Source organism: Semicossyphus pulcher, unplaced genomic scaffold (assembly GCF_022749685.1).
Source record: "Semicossyphus pulcher isolate SPU_LCO1_2020_fin unplaced genomic scaffold, fSemPul1.0.p SCAF_14, whole genome shotgun sequence".
Classification (NCBI taxonomy): domain Eukaryota; kingdom Metazoa; phylum Chordata; class Actinopteri; order Labriformes; family Labridae; genus Semicossyphus; species Semicossyphus pulcher.
In genome coordinates this window covers 7,939,469-7,958,183 of record NW_027211648.1, presented here as the reverse complement: position 1 = coordinate 7,958,183, position 18,715 = coordinate 7,939,469, and the positions used below count along the sequence as shown (strand labels likewise).

General features: G+C 41.9%; 2 protein-coding genes across 6 annotated transcripts in view; both read left to right on the top strand.

Moving 5' to 3' along the window:
• The window catches only part of dtnbb (dystrobrevin, beta b), a 40,770-nt gene extending 35,933 nt beyond the window's left edge, over positions 1–4,837 (top strand). For 3 of the 4 annotated variants that reach the window (XM_069661239.1, XM_069661242.1, XM_069661241.1), the window contains one exon: positions 866–4,837. In XM_069661239.1, coding sequence (XP_069517340.1) covers positions 866–891 — 26 coding nt within the window. In that variant the 3' untranslated portion in view covers positions 892–4,837. Of the gene's footprint in view, positions 1–91; positions 117–865 lie in introns of those variants that run through there. The other variant, XM_069661240.1, reaches the window with a different exon arrangement.
• A 3,994-nt stretch (positions 4,838–8,831) lies between these two features.
• dnmt3ab (DNA (cytosine-5-)-methyltransferase 3 alpha b) overlaps positions 8,832–18,715 on the top strand; it is a 40,191-nt gene continuing 30,307 nt past the window's right edge. For both annotated transcript variants that reach the window (XM_069661187.1, XM_069661186.1), the window contains exons 1-3: positions 8,832–8,913; positions 10,075–10,269; positions 14,128–14,235. In XM_069661187.1, the coding sequence (XP_069517288.1) occupies positions 10,189–10,269; positions 14,128–14,235 (189 nt within the window). In that variant the 5' untranslated portion in view covers positions 8,832–8,913; positions 10,075–10,188. The remainder of the gene's footprint in view (positions 8,914–10,074; positions 10,270–14,127; positions 14,236–18,715) is intronic.

Genomic DNA, 18,715 nt, shown 5'->3' with positions numbered 1-18,715 from the left:
AGCTCTAAAACAGAATACATTATCTCTGTTGTTCGTAAAGATTGGCCAAAACATAAACAAACAACATTTCCTTTCTTTTTTTTTTTTTCAGCTGAAGCAGAATGAACAACAAAAAGTAGGAATTATAATTAATGAATATATTATGCATATATTACGTTATAAGGAAGACAAAAGCGGCCGTGGTTGTAATGACTTCATTTCATTCTGTTGTATTAAGATCACAAGTAATTATTTTATTTCATTCAGACATTCTCGTGATAATGGGTCAATTATCTCTTCATTCTAAGAAAACAGTCTGTTGTTTCTCAATGTAAAAGATAGATCAAGTTTGGATAAATAAATAACTAATAAATATCTTTGACAGATGATTGTGTTTTTCATCCCGTTATCTCACAAACAGTGAGAAATTTAAGCAGTTATTAACAGAACATATTGTTGCTATATCCAAGGAAACAACAGCTTGTTTTATCAAACTAACAAGATGAATAACCCATCATCGCACGGAAATGACTCTGATAAAGTGTTAGTCATGATCTCAATAAAATTACGACCGTTCTTGGCTTCCATAATAATAATTTTCTATAAACAAGTTGTACGTTTATTTTCTGCAACTGAACAGCAGTCGGTGCCAGTTATAAAGCGTTTTTTTTTCATTTGTTGGATTGGACATGAAGGCCACAGATAAACATTTGCATGACACCTTATTTAGCCAAAAAAATACTTGTTTATAATGGGCTGCAGCTACCACTGTACCCTCCATCCGAAGTAACAAGGCACCGTGGCAGAGAGCCACAAAGCCATTATACCGTTTTTAGGCTCTGCAAGCTGTCAGCAGCACTTTATTTGGTCTTCTGTGTGTTTCCAGGCACAGTGAGAGTACCGAAGCACTGAGGAAAAAGCAAACACCATTCCACCCTGTAAGGACAAACAGTCATCAACTGGGAAGACTCAGCAACAACAACAACAACAACAACCCCTGGCATTAGCACGTAGAGTAATGCATGCTGTAATCTAACAGGATTTCACTATGTGAAAAAACGTTTCTTCACACCTTGCAGGTAGCAAGATGTGTCTAATTAGCGAGTGTGTATGTTGTCCTGTAAACAAAAACTGCTGTAATTACCCGACGATTCCCTCATGACTGCTAAGGAATGGCTTGCTGTGCTTTCTCCCATTGCAGCAGATCATTCTGTATATAAAATACTGTAAACACGTGACCACGGGAACGTCCCCACATGAAGGTGACCTCCTGTCACAACATGTTCCCCGTCATTGCTTTTGTATGATTAGCGCTAGTATATTTTTTTCTTTGTTATTGTTTTTGCATGAAGTTGCACTCATGTCTGGATTTAGGTACTGTACCATGCTATGCCAGCTCTTTGTGGGTTTATGACGACAGCTGAGGTGTCAAGTGTCCTGCCTCAGAATTCCCTCTGAGTGTGTTTACTTGCACATACGTGTTCTGAAGTTTTTGAAAAAAAACGATGTCAAAGCAGACGTGACAAATAGCCAGCAGAGAGTCCAGGAAGTCACTGCATCCGGCCAAGAAATAGTGCAGCACATATACCCAGGTAAAAACCAGTTTGTTTTGTACAAACTGAACAAACAAGATAAAATGCATCCAATAATGAGCTTTAGAGCTCCTTGTAGTTGATAGATTTTCTGATACTTTTGGCCTGGTATATGCCAGTGTTAGCAAAACCTTTTATTTTTTCATGTTCAATATTAAACATACATTTCACAAATCTATGTATCGTACAGGAGTTAGCTTAGCTGCAAGTTATCAAATGATAAATGATATCCGTACTCTAAATTTAAGGCCAAGCCAGCAGCCATTTAGCTTAGCTTAGCATAACGATTGGAAACAGAAGAAACAGTTGGCTTTGCCCAGTGCAGTGGTGACAAAATCTACCAACCAAAGCTCACTAAAAACGACCATATTGCTCGTTTGTATAGCCTTTTTCACACTATGTAGAACACACAGAAAAGAATGGTGGGGCGAAATCATTCTGAGCCGGCGTTGGAGGTAGTAACAGAGGCGTAACAGAGACGAGGCGGCGTCCGTGCAAACTGCGGAGCCGGCAGGGCAGTTCAGCGCCGTGTGTGTGTATTTGTTTTGCTTCTGCAACACTGGAACGCTATTTAAAAACACACATGTCGCTAGGTCCAATGTACAATGGCAAAAGGCTGCATGAGGGCGGAGCTGCTTTACGGTGCGAGGCGGAACTGGAGTGTAAAAAGGGCTTATGATTCTAATTAAAACTTTAGCGTAAAAACAATTAGTTTTAGCGGGATTAATGTGCTGGGCGATGTTTTGGCCTTATTCAGTGACCTCGTGGAGTTTTGTTTTCGAAGTTAGGTTTCAAATCTATCCCTGCGAAACCACAATTGTTCTCTTTTACGTTTGTTTTAAATACAGATTAAGGAAAAGCAGACTCGCTTTTATCCCTTGTTTCCAATCTTATGCTAAGCTAAGCTAACAGCTGGCTGAAACTTCATATTTACCTACAGACATGGAAGTCGTATTGATCTTTACATCTAACCCTTGGCATGACGGCTGAAATCAACTAGTTTTGGACCAACAGAATATTTTATTATGAAATTATTAGTTACAACTCTCACCAGGAGACCAAACAAGTCCTGCTTATGGCAAAAAGTCGGTTTTCCTTCCATGATAATGTTATTTTTATTAACATATTCAGGGATATCTATTGTTACACAGAAAAACAAATCCCCATTCGGACCTTCACTAGAAACAACAGCTATCCAGAATACTTGGTGCATGTAAACACACTCACTGAGTCACATACTCTACTGCTGCTACTGTGCTCTCAGTGAGCCACCCTTAACAATAACAGGGCTGTGCTATTAAGAGAAACCATGGGGCTACTACAAACACAATAATGAGCTGCGCTTGTTATATCCTCCCCCGTATAAAAATTATCCGAACACACCTGACTAGCTGGTAGCCTCAGTATTTATTATTTAAGTGTAGGGAAGCGCCTCAGGATGTTGAAATAATAAAGAATTAGGCACTGAGTTTTAGTTGTGAGTAACAAAATGACCACTTATACAGTATGTGAGGATGTGAGGTCGTAGTAAGCAAGTAGGAAATGCTTTGATAGCTTTATTTAGTTAATAAAGGTTTACTGAAAATGTTTATGTGCAATGAAGGTGCTCAGGGAATGCAGAGCTACTGTAGGAGGAATATGGTCCTGAAACTGTTATGCTGTTGGACACAGACTGAGAGGTCAGAGGTCAATGATGATTGAAAAATTGAGGTTTTCATTCCGAAATATACATCCAATTTTATTCACAAAGTAGTCCTTAAACTTTTTTTGGGATTTCTGTTGAAGAATTGAGTTCCCAAAGCAGATCGTTTTTCTCTCGTTTCGCTGTCATTTTGTCTCATTTGGGATGAAACTCTTTAAATACAGAGAGGAAGACAACAGCAAGTGATTAAATGTTGGGTAAAGTATGTGGATCGCTAGAAGGAGTTTTTCTGAAGTGCTATTTGGTGAAGCATGTTGTTGGATATTGTGTGTGAATTTGTGTCTTTCACGGGAAAAAGCTGCCAGCCAGAGAGGGTTTGAAACAGAGATCTAAGTTACCTTCACATTTTTGTCTTATGGTTCAGTGTTTTTTGTCCTTCGGGGGTAGCCATCCCTCTAAAATGAAGATGAATCAGTTTGCTTAAGGTGATAAAAACCTAGGTGCAGTTTTGGAGTCAAATGGAACATGTGGGTAAAATCCAACAGATTTGAAATTGAAAGCCTGAATTTCTTGAGAGTTGTACAGTAAGTCTATCCTATAAGGTTCAACAGCCTGTTACACTGTGTCAAGAAAAAGAAGAAAAAGAGGCTCCTCTGTTATCGACGTTCTTAATGTGATGTTTTCATTCAGTTCTGGGTTTTGCTCTATGTTGTCACTATTGTTATTATTCTGGTTTATAGTATTAGTGGAGTATAGTCTGTGTAATGATTTGTCAATTCACATGCGCGCTCACACTTGCGTCCAAATACAGGAAAAGTTACGTATTTTGACCAAGAGTTTCAGAGTAAAAGCTCCAGAAATGATTAAAATGCCGAGGCAAAAATTCAAAGCGTCTTCCCCGTCATCCTGGCCACGCATTTGAAAAGTTAGCTTTCTTTCTGTTCTTTCGGTTCGTGCCTGTAGCTGTTCTGTAAAGTGCTGTACAAAGTAACCATTCAGCAAATAAGACGATCTATCAGCCTTTATGTCCGTGACTCTGTAGAGATTTTATTTATTTATTATTAAACGTGTTCTGAGGGGAAACTGATGCTCAGCCTTTACATTTGTGCCAAACTGTTTGCAGACATTGTGTGTCATTATTATCAGTACAGGTATATATCACAGTATATCTGCATTAGTGTGTCGTCGTTGCTCATAGTTTATTCACAGAATGCCTGGAGATGTTCACAGTTAATGTTTCACTGCTGGGAAAAACTTGCTTTTAATAGTTTATAAACACATTCCAAATCTACAGATAAACAGGCACTGATGTCATTCTCGCCAACGTGTAGGCAATACCGTAAACCCTGTCAGACCAAACTCGGGGTTTGCTAATAAAACACAGTCGGTCGTACAGAGGTGCACACATTGTGATCCTTCTTTTGTTTGCAGAGAGACAATGTGCAAAGAATACAACCTGGACAACACTGCTCCCCTGATGTTATTTATCTGTCTGTGTTCTGTACGGTTACGCTTCTGGTACACATTTGTTTCTCATGTTGATTTTACAAAACATAGTTTTATGTCACAAAGTCACTGTCTTTTGTAAATAAATCAAATGTGAGATATATTAAAAAGATTTAAAATATGGCTTTTAGCACTCACGTCATGATTGTTTGTGTGTGTGTTTTATTTTTATTAATCATCATTAAACTAAAGGACCTCTCAACACATACATCATTATTAGTGTTGGAAAGTTGCTTTATTTATAAACTTATTATGACTGATGTCCATCTTGTCAAACCGGTGGATTGCCCCCTCTGGGTGGGGAGTGAGTCTTTGCCTCAAGCGAAGTATCTCGGGGTCTTGTTCACGAGTGAGGGTAAAATGGATCGTGAGATGGACAGGCGGATCGGTGCAGCATCAGCAGTAATGCAGGCGTTGTACCAGACTGTGGTGGTGAAGAGGGAGCTGAGCCTGAAGGCAAAGCAATCGATTTACCAGTCGATCTACGTTCCAACCCTCACCTATGGTCACGAGCTTTGGGTAGTGACCGAAAGAATGCGATTGCGGATACAAGCGGCCGAAATGAGTTTCCTTTGGAGGGTGTCTGGGCTCAGCCTTAGAGAGAGGGTCAGGAGCTCGGATATCCGGGGGGAGCTCGGAGTAGAGCAGCTTCTCCTTCGCGTCGAAAGGAGCCAGTTGAGGTGGTTCGGGCATCTGGTTAGGATGCCTCCTGGGCGCCTCCCTTTGGAGGTTTTCCGGGCACGTCCAACTGGGAGGAGACCCCGGGGCAGACCCAGAGCTCGCTGGAGGGATTATATATCCTGTCTGGCCTGGGAACGCCTCGGAATCCCCCAGGAGGAACTGGAAAATGTTGCTGGGGAAAGGGACGCTTGGGTCACCTTGCTGAGTAGGCTGCCACCGCGAACCGGGCCCGGATAAGCGGAAGATAATGGATGGATGGATGGTCCATCTTTCATTTTCTTTAAGGGGGGGGTATTATGCTAACTCCAAGCTTCATACTTCACTCTAGTAGCTTAGCATAATTTACAGTAAAAAAAACAAACCTCATTTTTCACACTGGTGCTCTGTGCAGGCCCTCATTCAGCCTCTGCCTGAAATGACTCAGTCAGCTCCGTCCCTTTAAGAAACCCCTCCCCTACAAGCCCACTTTCTTCTGATTGGCCAGCTCTCCGAAGCATGCTGTGTAGAAAAAACTGTGCGAAACCTGGTGTTCACAGCAGCATGCAGACTGAGAAGCCTGGGAATTACTCCAACATACTTTTACCTGAACATTTTGAAACTTCACCCACGTTTAGTCTGGACATCCAACATTGTAACATTATGTATATATCTTAAAATGTGAAACAGCATAATACCCCCTCTTTAACTACTTCTTCACTGTTTTCCAGTGTTAAATATTGTACTTTTTACTTTATTACATGCATTACTGAACGTGCCTACAGGGGTCAGGGGGCGACTAGGCTAAAGCTGATCCATAACGTAACTATATTTTGTTGGTAAGTCAACGGCACCTCACAAAATGACCACAAAAATAGAAGACTTAAAGGGATAGTTTGGTTTGATTGAAGTGGGGTTGTATGAGGTACTTATCAATAGTAAGTGTACTATGTACAGTAGATAACAGTCGGCACGGTCCCTGTTAGGAGAAGCTGGCTGGAGTTCCTACACAGAAGCTGAAGCACAGCTGCAGACAGCCACTTAAATGATTTCCAACATATAAACAAACATTTCAGTTTAAGTGTACACTGTATTTTATTTTTTTGTCACCGCTTCACACTGACGCCAGATGGTCCTTTTCCTTGACACTATGTCTTACTCCACAGAACGGCCCTGTACACCTACTCATGCAGCACATGGTATCGGTTTCAGTGGTTTGTCCCATGGGCATTGAGGTAAATAAAACCTTTAAATAAATCTATGTTTCTTGTGCTGGACTCGCCCCTTGTTTCTCTTCAACACAATACCCCTTCCTGCTTCTCCTACAGACCAAAATCAAAAACATACCCTGGCCTTTTTCCTACTTCTTAAGACACAATAACTGTAAGAGCGAGATGGTGTCGAGACACTTTGACCTATCAGCATCCTCCTCTGTGGGTTTCTAGAGGGAGGCAACCCGGTATCACGCTGCTCCTGTCTGCGGCTGCTGCCCTCAGATGAACCACTCAGATCCATTGACTCCATGAGTAAGAGGAGACGCGGCCGCTTCCAGATCAGTGAAGCACATTCGCCCTCTGCACACTTGTTTCCTGTCTCACTCGTTGCCCCTCAAAGGCTCTCAATCTGCCTCACAGGGAGCTGTTCAGCGAGCCTTTCGCCCTCCTGCATGTGGCAGTATGTGAACTCGCTGTGTCTCCGTCTAGTGGGCGTGTGCGGGATAAATGCTGGGTGCAGTGGCTGGCTGTTGTAGGGTTAATGGAAAGAGTATGATAAGAGATTTGATATCTTGTTCAAGCTGCACTCTAGGAAATGGAATGAAGATGCGGTGTTTGATGAAGCATTTCCTCAGTGGATAAAAGCGACTGTATGAGAGGAGCTACATACTCCTGCATGCATGTTCGGATCTACAAATGACAAATCATACCTAACAACTGGTAATAAACTACTTATGACAAGAAAATAATCTTTATCTCGAGATAACAATTAACTATAAAAACATTTGAAGATAAAGAAGATAAAATAAAAACCACAGACATAATTGCAAACACAGCTGTGCATTCAAACATTGTATGTAGGCAATAAGCTCATACTGTAGCGTAAACTTAGTATTATCAGAACAGGCAGTATAGGAAGCATGCTTCACTTTACTAGGCCTCAAAGCTGGCCTGAGGCATCAGCTAATCACATGGCTGCTAAGGGCCCCACAGCCACCATGGGGCCAATAAACTCAGCAAATTAGAAATGTAAAGTCTCCTTGGGTTCCTGTGTTCATTAAGTCAGCATTTCGATAAAATGAGTTTGTTGTATAATTTATGTTCTTTACATAGGGTTGACGCTGTTAATAAATACTAAATTTAGGTAAATAATTTCTTAAGATAAAGATCATTCTTAAACATAAAATCTGTTGAGTTACAATGTGCATTTTAAATGCCACATATTGTGTTGACCTGTTGTGCGACCATGAAATACACATGTATGTGGAGGGAGATATCACCTCAAACAGGTCTGGACTGTTGCTGTTTGGCCTGCACAGTGTCACCTCAGCAATTAAATCCACATAAACCAAACCTCTGTAAAGGTAAGTGCCGAAAATAAGAGCCGGGTAGTTTTCTTTGCTCCCATCAGAGGGGCAATTAGGACGACCAGAGTGGTACCTACGGGGTCTCGAGGCCACTCAAATGCCTCTTATGTGTAACATTACTCAAAAATTTTAGCATGGGAGTGCTTCACATGTTGTTTAAAATTTTACATTGAAATGTTGAGACGTGTATGGGGCCTAGTGATCTGAGGTGCGTCTAGTATGATTCACATGTGCCCGCTTTGTTGCATGTGACACAGCTTGGTTTATCACCTTACTGTCTATATCTGTCATATACCAAATAGATGTTAAAATAATTCAAAATGCCTAAATAAATAAAGTTCTTTTTTCAGTTGTTTTACCACTTAGTACCACTCCCAAGGGGGAATTTTATATGTCATACAGGGTCTTTATAATAAGGAACACATGTTTATCATTAAGCAATTGCCTATTAGTATGCACATTATCAGCATATTTGCTCTTTATTAGTCTTTATATACAGTACAACTTCCATACTTATTATAATCAGTAATACGGGGGTTATAGAGGCAAAACGCTTGGCTATTGTCATTAATTAGTTACAATATAGTCATGCAAAATAAGTCATTAATAAGTGATATATTATGGCCAATATGCAACTAATATACATGTCAATATGCAACTACTTTCACTAATATAAAGTGTTACCTTATATGCTAACTCTACACGTCTGTGAATAAGGGGGGTCGATGGTAATAACCCACAAGTCTCACACCGCCCCCCTCTACACCTCCACACACTCTGGCGGTCTTTAGGACCACGCGGCAGCCGGCAGACGGTCTGCGGGCTCCTGCAGTGAGAGCGGTGCATCTGGAAGCGAGCTGGCCGGCTGGGGAGGTGGAGGACGGGGAGAGAAGAGGAAGGAGGCTCCGGGAGCAAGCGAGACAAAAAGGGTCAGGCCTGGGACTTGGGAAAATCGGGTAACGAACACACAGCGATTCACGCATTTCACTCGGTTTAACCCGGCACTGGTAGCTGAAGCAGGAAGGGGAACCTTTATGTGAACAAAAAAAAAAACGTGAAAGCCCTGAGAGCGGAAGGCGCTCGATGGCAAATGGGGAAATAGCGATTTGCTTTTTTTTGCAGATGTGCTGATTGGATATCGCGATGTGCACATGAACTTGAGCGAATTTACAGCACAGAACCAGGATCCAGAAATCACCGGCCTCATTAAACATAATATTAGTGATATAAAAAAAGGGCTTTATCCTGCTTCAGTGTCCGTGGCCTGTAAAAGAGCCACATCCCCCTGGGTCACACTGCAGACTTCCCTTGCTAGAAAGACGTCTGAAACTTTACCATTTTAACGCATAGCACATTGAATAATTAATGCATGAGAGCTGATGGCAGAAAGGGAAGCGCGTGGCCTGCTTATGGCTTGATGTGCGTGGATATGCGGTGACATTAGACGCATGTGTCGCCTTATAATAAATGATTTTCTAAGATAACACGTTCTGGTTGATGCTTGCAATTATCTTTTAGGAGCGAAGAGACCTTTAAAATAAATTAGAACAGGCTGTCATCAGTCTGGACTTAACCCTTGGAGGATATCTAACACATCCCATATGATAAAAGACATAAAGGCGTATGATTTTTTTTGCACATTTCCACGAGAGTATTACTGTAACTGCTTCTCTGCTGTGTGCGCGTGGCTGACTGCTGGAGTAACTTTAACCCAGACACGTCAGGTGAAATTAAAAATTAATACTGTACGTAATGTATCAAACAATATCATCTTGTTGGAATTATTTAGCAGCGTTTTCTGGTTATTTGGCGAGAACCAGCAGCCGTTTAATGTCGACTACTGTACAGCCATACATCCATGTGGTGTAAAAAAGAAAAAAAAGTGGCCTAGGCCCTATAGGCGATAGAAGCCATACAGTATCCTATAGCAGCCTTCCTATACATGACGTACACTCAACAAAAGGAAAGCTGATGCTTAGAAAAAGCCTCTTTATGACACAAAATGCAATTTAACCAAATGATACTGAGCTCACTTCTAGAAAAAAGCATCAAAACTCTATAAAACTGATATCTAATAATGTGCGATTAATAAACATGTTGATTGTCTTATCTTCCAGGAGAGCAGAGAGAAGAGGGATCATCTCTCATTCCATTTTTTTGTGTTTCTTTGAGTTTATTTTAACCTCATCTTCATCGCCCAGCATCACACATCACCCACAAGACCCGCAACGATGCCGTCCAACACTGTCACCAACACCAACAGCGCTACATACAAAGGCTCAGACTACACCGACTCACCTGGAAGCAGAATGGTAAGGAAACACGTAAAATGTAGAATATAAAAAAAGGTGCCTCAGGGAGCTCGCTTTAGATTTTCACGAGCCTCCTCTGACAATTGGCATGTTTGTGAATGACGCTGGTTATCTCTATTTTATAGCCAGTGGGTTCAAAGAGTTCATTCAGTCATGTTTTGTTTTGTTATTTATTGCCTTTGATAAGCTAGCAGTGCTATAAAATTAAAAATGTTTAAAGGCCTGAAATCCACCACAGCTGATTTAAAAGGAGATTTATCACTCATCTAGCAGTGAGGTAGCACAGTGAGCCCTTTTAAGTATTTATAGAAAAATATCTATAAAGAGGACGTGTGCATGCGTGTGTGGGCCTTTGTAGGTGTAAATACTTTGATATTACATTAATGGAGTCTTGAAATAAGAGGATGTGGTTTGTACAGTCACTACAGCTCAATGCCGCTTAAAACCTCTCCCAATTTTATGAATGGAGTCAATCCATCAGTCAAGAGTAAGCCTCATTGATCTCTGCAATCCAAAGACTTCCTGGAATTCACTCTGCCTGCATTGATTGCTTCAGTTTATCGAAGAAAGAGTCCGATTTTTAAAGAAGAATCCGACCGCGTGTGGAGTGCCGTGTCACCTTTCATGATGCAGACAGCCTCATCATCACCGTGTGTGTGTGTGTGCGTGTAACTGCAGCATCACTGATGCCACAGCAGCATCACTGGGGATGCAGCCGTATTATGTGACATTTGCTGGTGTGATGGTGGTTGGTGACGTGGGCGTTGGCTGGTGGAGGTTTAGCTGGAGCTGGAATGGCTCTACAGCTTTTATACTGGGGAGGGGAGGAGGGGGGGGGATATCTGTCCTCTTCCTCTACGTTCCCATTACACAGTACTGCCCTTAGTCCTGTTGCCAGGCAACAGACATTGCCTTAAATAACCGGCTATCCAGACGGAAATAGTGGAGAGATATTGACAGTGTAGTAGGGTTCACCCCAGGCAACAACAAATCATATTTCAGGTTTTTCTGTGTGCTTTTTTTTCCAGAAAATATTAGGGTGAAGCTGTGTGTGAAAATGGCGTCTTGTTCTCCTTCAGTGTGTCTGAGCTCTCGGGTTGGGAATTGGATGGTGTTGCGTTCGCTGTTTCTGCAGGCACCACTGAATTGTGTCATCCATGTAAGTGGTTCCCAAATGAGCCCGCACACCAGGCTGCACTCAAAACGTGCTATTATCTATGCAAATTGTGCCGCCCTGTAAGGAAAAACTAAGCACCAGGCTTTCTATTAGTAATCACACAATGAACGGGCACCATCTGCAAAACACATTCTGTCACTAAAGCATCTACATTTAAAATAAGCCCCGTCTATAACCTCTGCAGTCTTAATCAGGAATTCATTGTTGAATATTCTGTGATGATTTTAGCAGATTTTATCAATTATAACCCTGAGCCCATTAATCACAGCATCAGTTCCTCTGATCACATCCATCTCTTTATGCAAATCAGTTTTTCACCCCGGGACACTAATGGTTGATGGATTTATTCCATTTCAGCAGCAAACACTCTCAGGATGAAACATGGCCTGACCTTTGAAATTCCTGCCTGTGTTTATTAACATCCTCCATCTTTTAAATTATTTAACAAGAAGAGTCTGAAGGGCTCGGCGCGGGCACGGGTCCAGTTTTTCTTGAGAATGTTTTTATGGCATATTTGCCCTTAATGGACAGCTGATGGAAAAGAGAGCAGAGAGAGAGGGCGATGAGGCTCCTGGCCGGTATAAGAACTCATACTGTGATCAGTCAGATTGTGTCTATTACCATTCCAAAGGTTTTTGCCTTGTCAAAAGCTGTGTTTCATGGCTGTTACCAAAAATGGTTTATCTCCCTCTAGTTAGTCAGCTATGTGATGTACTGAGTCATGCACACTCAAGTGCAAATATGGAACTTCTCGCATCTAACATTGTGTTTGCGACAAGCAATGCGTCTCAACCCCCTCATCCAAATAAGGTAATCTCTGTTGTAACAATAAACAAGATGGTGATTACCAATATGCTGAATTCAAGGGAATTCAAAGGAAGCTTATAAAACACATTGTAATGCCATGCTCACTTCTTTTATGCACTCCTGGAAGATTTTTCACCCCGACTTTATGCAGACTTTTTCCTATCAGCCTCACAATAAAATGTCCGCAAGAAGTCGGGCTGAGCTGAGCCGGGGTATTGATGTTTATATCATGCAACCAGTGCGAAACCGTAAGAGCGACACACAGCAGGATAAGTAAAAACATCCAAAGTTGAAGAATGATCATTTAAAAGACGACGATAGCAAAGATGTCTGCAAATTGGAGATGAAGAGATTCCAGAGCCTAAGGCCCCGTGTCCGCATTGCTTCTTGTTCTAGCAGAAAAGTGCTGGCAGGGCGCTAAGGAGTGCTTGTGCAGTTAGAGAAATAACGCTGCACGCAGGTTTTGATTCTATGACAACAATAAGTTTAACTTACTACACAGCTAACAACAAGCTTACAATGCATAGGGTGATAAAAGCACAACACTTATCTGCAACATTTAGTGTCCTGCCGATCTGCTCCCACAAATGGGCTTTTCGGTCTCTATTGTGATACTGTGTTTGGTTGTAACCAGGGTGACGAGTGGCGCCCCATCTGATTGGTTGCCTGAAAAAAGTCTTTCTCAAAAGTTCCGAGATTTTCAACTCGAAGCGCTCAGAGCGCATACGCTATGTCCTCATTGGGAACAACTGAAAATAGATGCTGGCGCTCAGTGGACACAGGGCCTAAGAGCTACAGTTATTCCCAATTCTTGCAGCACACATACAATAAAAAGGGGGCGGAGTCCCATAACTGCTCTTTGAAATATGAAAAGGTTCCTAACATCCAAAAATCAGTAATGTTTTTAAGCATGTTTAAGATGCAACCGCACGTGTAGTCTGCAATGCTGCCACTCTAGTTTGCTTCTTATTGAGGAATTGAAGGTGGTGCACCTGGCCCTGGTCTCCCCTACTTTCCCCCTGTAATTAAGTCACTGAATCCTCTCGCTGTATTTAACACCATCCGTTTTACAAAGACAAAGTCATGTTACAGTAACCTTCTGTCAGGTCCTCCTGCGCCTCAGTGCCCGAGATAAAAACACAAGTACTTAACAACAAGTCAGCAGAGTGACTCCTGCAGAATGCCTTACAGTGTGGAGAGCTCATTTATCTTGTAGGGGAATCTCACATTCAATACTGAAGGAATTTAATAAGGACCCAGCCCTCCAACCCCCCCCCACCGCAGCTGTCAGCGACGGCCTTGCAGTCTCATTTACATTCAGACCTGGTGCTGGTGGTCCTATTCAGTCAATATTGGAACTCAAAGCATCTACATTAGGATCATCTTTTCTCCCATCAACCACAGGGGTACTTGGTGGTGGCGGACATGCGGCTTTGTTCATGGGGGTAGACAGTTTTATTAATCAAAGGGAAATTGCAGCGAGGGGAAGGCGGGGGCCGGTCAACGTCTTTGTAACGGTGTCAAGAGGGGATTGTCTGTGGAAGGTCAGCGCTGCGTCCGTGGAGCTTTTTTCCTTCGCGAAGTTCAAAGGAACGTGCCATTCACTTTCTATCTGTCTCATTGTCCACTCAGCCAGAGACACTCAAGGACCCGCCGCTGTACCCCCACCCACCCCAAAATGTTCAAGTGTTTCAGTATGGCGCAGTTTAGTGTGTCCTGCAGATCTCCCGCTGCATCTTTGGCTGTGCTGAAACACTTAGCAGGCCTGAAGTGTAAATGTGGCATTCCCTGAGAAACTGAGCAGTGCTACTTTGATTACTACACCTTACTGAGTTCAAATCATGTTGTTTATGGTTTGTTTTTTATGTTAACAGGGTGAAAGCACAATATTGGACATGGACCTGAGGACGGAGGAGAAGCCAGCTAAAAGTAGTGCCTCATTTAAAGTTGGCAAGCCTGGAAGGAAGCGCAAGCAGTTTCCGGTAAGTGTTGACGGGACATGTCAGAAATTTTAACTATAAGATTTTCAATATGTTCGCTAAATATTGCGCACAGTCGAGATTAGATATTAGCTAGTCCAGGAGAAGAGCAGCATTTATGTCACATTTTTTAAGTTCCAAAGTTTCTGCTTTTGATAGAAAGAGTGGGCCCATAAAGGACTGCAAACCCTTCAAGAATGTGTTTAGTCTAACCTTGTGTCCCACGCTGGTCCAAATTGGTTTTGGTTGGGGAATGCTAAATAAAAAACTTGTCCAATCTTGGGTGAAAATGCTGCTGTCACCGAGGAGAACAAGACGTGATCAATGGTCAAAGATCTCAGACGGTCTCTCTTGGATGAAATCCATCCTGCTGTACATGTGAGAAGTGACAGAAGTAGTTGTTCAAAGGATGAAAAAAAAAGAGAGCGACCTCCCTTCACACCTCCCACGGCTGCTGGTCAATCACTGCATGAAGTGAATGTCGGATTGCAGATATTATAGGACATTGCAATGCCATCAACCACATGAGGGTGTTTCAGATGCTCTGCCTCCTCAAAAAAAGCACTGGAGCTTGTCGGTTGGTCACGCAGCATTTGACCCCTCTCCCCTACCCTGAAAATCATATACTGAACAAACGGGAAATACGTTTAATGATCCACAGGCTTAGAATCAGGCTGCCTCCCCCCACACCTTTTAGATGTCAGGAATGTGGGGGCTGGGTCGAACATTTCTTTTACTTTTCAGACTATCAGCCTAACTTCATGCAGCGATAGGCTGATAGATGAGTGGAGGTCATTAAGTATGTAGGGTTTGAACTTCTGTCTGAAGCTCTCATCTTCAAACTAATCAAATAATGCCTTTGAGGAGAGACTGTCCGAAGCTGTATGACATGGTGCCAATTGGAACCATTGTAGACGTGGGCTTGGTCTTTGAAACCATTGACCGCAATAACCCAGCTGTGGTAGTCAAATGATACCTGACAGGGTTGTTCCTGGCTCATAATGAGGCGGAGGTGGTACCTTCCCAAAATGAAATCAATTAAAACATAAAATCAATAGATTAGGATACAGTGCTGCCACCACATCAACGTAATGCCGTAACTGCAGTTAAAAATGACAAATTCACTGAGCGCTGTCCTTGTTGGAAACCTGCGTTTTTCATGAAAACACACATCAGGCTTTGACTGGGCTGGGGACGGTGCTAAATTTGACAAAGGCGGCCGCTTCGTAAGTTTTAAATGCAGGAAAAAACCTGCCGGAACTAGATTATTTTTGCACCTAGATCTACGAAACTTGTACGGTTTTGCTCGCAGCCAATTTGAGGCCACTGGATGCTTCTATTTTCATGATGGTTATTAAATGAAGTTGAGAAAATGGGCGCTAATTTGAGGTATTATATTGGTAAACGTATCACATAAAGGGTACTGGTATTGGTATTGGTACCAAGCTCTAATCACATCTCCACCCTCTGTGGAACATCTGGCTTTTCGTCCCACCATCAAGGGTGGCCTTTTGGAATAACTGAACTACCCGGCTTTATGTCTTACATTATGACCTAAATGCTCATTCAGATGCTTGAAATATGTGTCAAATTTCTGCAATCTATGTATAGTTGCAATGAAATTGAAAGTACGTAGCGTCCCATGCCTTTGTATAGAAATTAAAGAGTTGCTGAAGCCTTCTGAAACTGCACATACGCTTCTTTGTACTCATAAACATCACACAGTCTCCACCATGTGTCTCAGCCGCCTCACCGACCTTGCACTAGCGCCATTTACAATCTGTTTGTGATGTGTTTTTGTAGTTTAAAGCGCTGATTTAATAATGACTCTGGGGCCTTCGTGTATCTGAGTGTTTTGTTCCCTGAGATGTTATCATTTGCATAAGCCTCTGCTTTAAATCGTGTTAATTAATTCTCACTGTGTGATTCAACAAACCAAAACAGGGATTACAAAAACATTTACAGACAGGTATGTTAGGGAGCAATATGCCTCGGGGTTTGTGTCGGCGTGTATTTAAAGCAGCTGAGGGGAACTACCAATAACAGATGAAGAGGAGGTATAGTCAGGATCAGGGTGCCTTGGGGAGTGTTTTCACAGCTGTGGGGGGCTGACCACATGTGCCAGACGCTCCAGTCGTATAGGTGTTTCACTGTTATTATTCTGTGTATGAGACACTAACACACATGTTCTTGCCATCTTAATATGCTCTCTATGAGGCGTTATTTGGGTTTTTAGTTGAGTTATGAAGATATTCTGACATGGATTAGAGGTTTTTGTTTTTGTGCTAATAATTAAATGTCAGGTAGAAACAGACGGTAACCATGGAGCAGGTCAAATAAGGTCCTGAAGACTGCTAAGCGTTTTATATTTTACTTATTAACTGACCTTGCTACGCTTTGGGGCCAGGGTGAAACATTCAGCGTTTTCAGATAGTCTGAAGGAGGTTAAGATATCCTCCGCTTGTTTGAATCGGTCCTAAATTTATAATATTACATTTGCACCTAATTGAGATCAATAAAGTGTTGCGTTAAAGACCGTTCGAGTGAAACCTGTTGTTTAATCTAAGACAGACTGGCTGCATGCTGGTGGGTATATGTTGTTTCAAGACTATGAGGTAATTGATGAGTTGATTGAGAAACTTACTGAACAACAAGTAAAAATATATGTCAATAAAACAGGAAATGCTTGAAGCATTTTCTTTTAAGTGCATCTCTTGTCTTTTTTGAGACATCCCTTAAATCAGTGTTTCTCAACTGGTGGGTCAGGACCCAAAAGTGGGTCGCGGAGCTGTTTTCAGTGAGTCGCGGATGTGTGCTTGAAAAAAGAAAAGGTCTATGCTGCGCTTTTATTTTGAAAGACATGGGCTTCCTATGACGTGCGTGCAGTAGTAGTTTAGTTTATTCACACTCCATGTATCCACTGATTAGGTAATCCCAGCTACAGTTACATTTACATTCTTGAAGCTTGATGAGCCCTACAGTGGCTGAATTCATTATGCACTCTGAGTTAAGTCTGTTGAAAAAAGGCTGCTAATTTGTTTGTACTACTGTTTATACTACTGTACTGTTAATACTACTGTATTAAACTGCACCATTTTTCATTAAATACATTTGAGCGATTGAAAGTTTTCAGAATTCTGGGTCGCGATTAGTCGTTAAGGAGGAGCTGGTGGGTCCTGAGGCTAGACCAGTTGAGAAGCACTGCCTAAAATCACCTTTAATGGGGCTTAAAAATATTCATATTAATTTGTCATTTTAAAAATACAGAATTCATTCATTACAAATCTAAAATGAAAGCAGCACTAATCCAAATTTCAGCTTTTGTTTCAGCTTATTAGTTGCTTAAAGCTCCTCAATGGTCGCCAGCTGTTTGGTGCTAAGCTTGTCGAGGACAGTGGCTTTCACAGTGCTTATTTTGTGGAGAACATCAGCCCGATGTGGCTATGGTGACAAGCCCTAATCACATCTCCACCCTCTGTATAACATCAGGCGTTTCGGTCCACCATCAAGTGTGGCCTTTTGGAATAACCGAAGACCGTCTTTAAGTCTCAAATGATGACCTAAATGCTCATTCAGACGCTTGAAATACAGGAGTTAAAAAGTGCCAAATTTCTGCAAATATCTGTTTAGTTGCAATGAAACTGAAATTACGTAGCGTCCCATGCCTTTGAATAAAAATGAAAGAGTTGTTTAAGCCTTCTGAAACACCACATATACTACTTTGTACTCAAAACATCACACAATATCCATTGTCTAAGCTGGTAGAGTACAGTAGCTGTCGCAGAGCTCATGTATTGGAAAATATCTGCCTGATGTGGTTGGAAATAATGCAGATGAGACCAGAACGACAGACACAGGACAGAAAATGCTCTGCAGACGGGAGGATTACATGTATGTGTATCTGAATGCTGCAGCAGAGAGCTGCATGATGTCGCCAGTGTTTTATTTTGACCTCTGCCTGCCTGTCTGAGCTGCCTCGTTTACCCACCGCGACCTTTGACCTCTGGCTGGGGCCACATGTAGTTCACTGGGCCACTAATCTGTTGCGTAATTCTTTCAGCGACAGTTGTGTTTACTGTTTCTGTGTGTGTGCATGTGTGTGTGTGAGCCTATTAGCCGAGTGTATGTGCATGTGTTTGACTTTCACACTGCAGCCTCTTTTTCTGGTTATAAATGAGTGAGAATATTAATAACGCCGGAGCTTGTTGTGTTCATTCATCGTGTCAAACAGATTTACAAGCGCACAGCTCTTTGTGTGAGAGCAACTGTTGAGAATTTACAGTTAATTTGTTCTCTGTTACTACAACCATGAAGTCATTCAGAGCTCTGCGGGCTGCGAGGAATGCTTAAAACCAACTTTGGCTTGATGCAGCTCTGTTTTACGATACAGTACCACTTTTACGCAAGTTTATTTTGCATTTTGGTTGCAAATAATTTGCATTGCATTCATTACTCAGACGTTTTATAGGTCTCTGGGTCACAC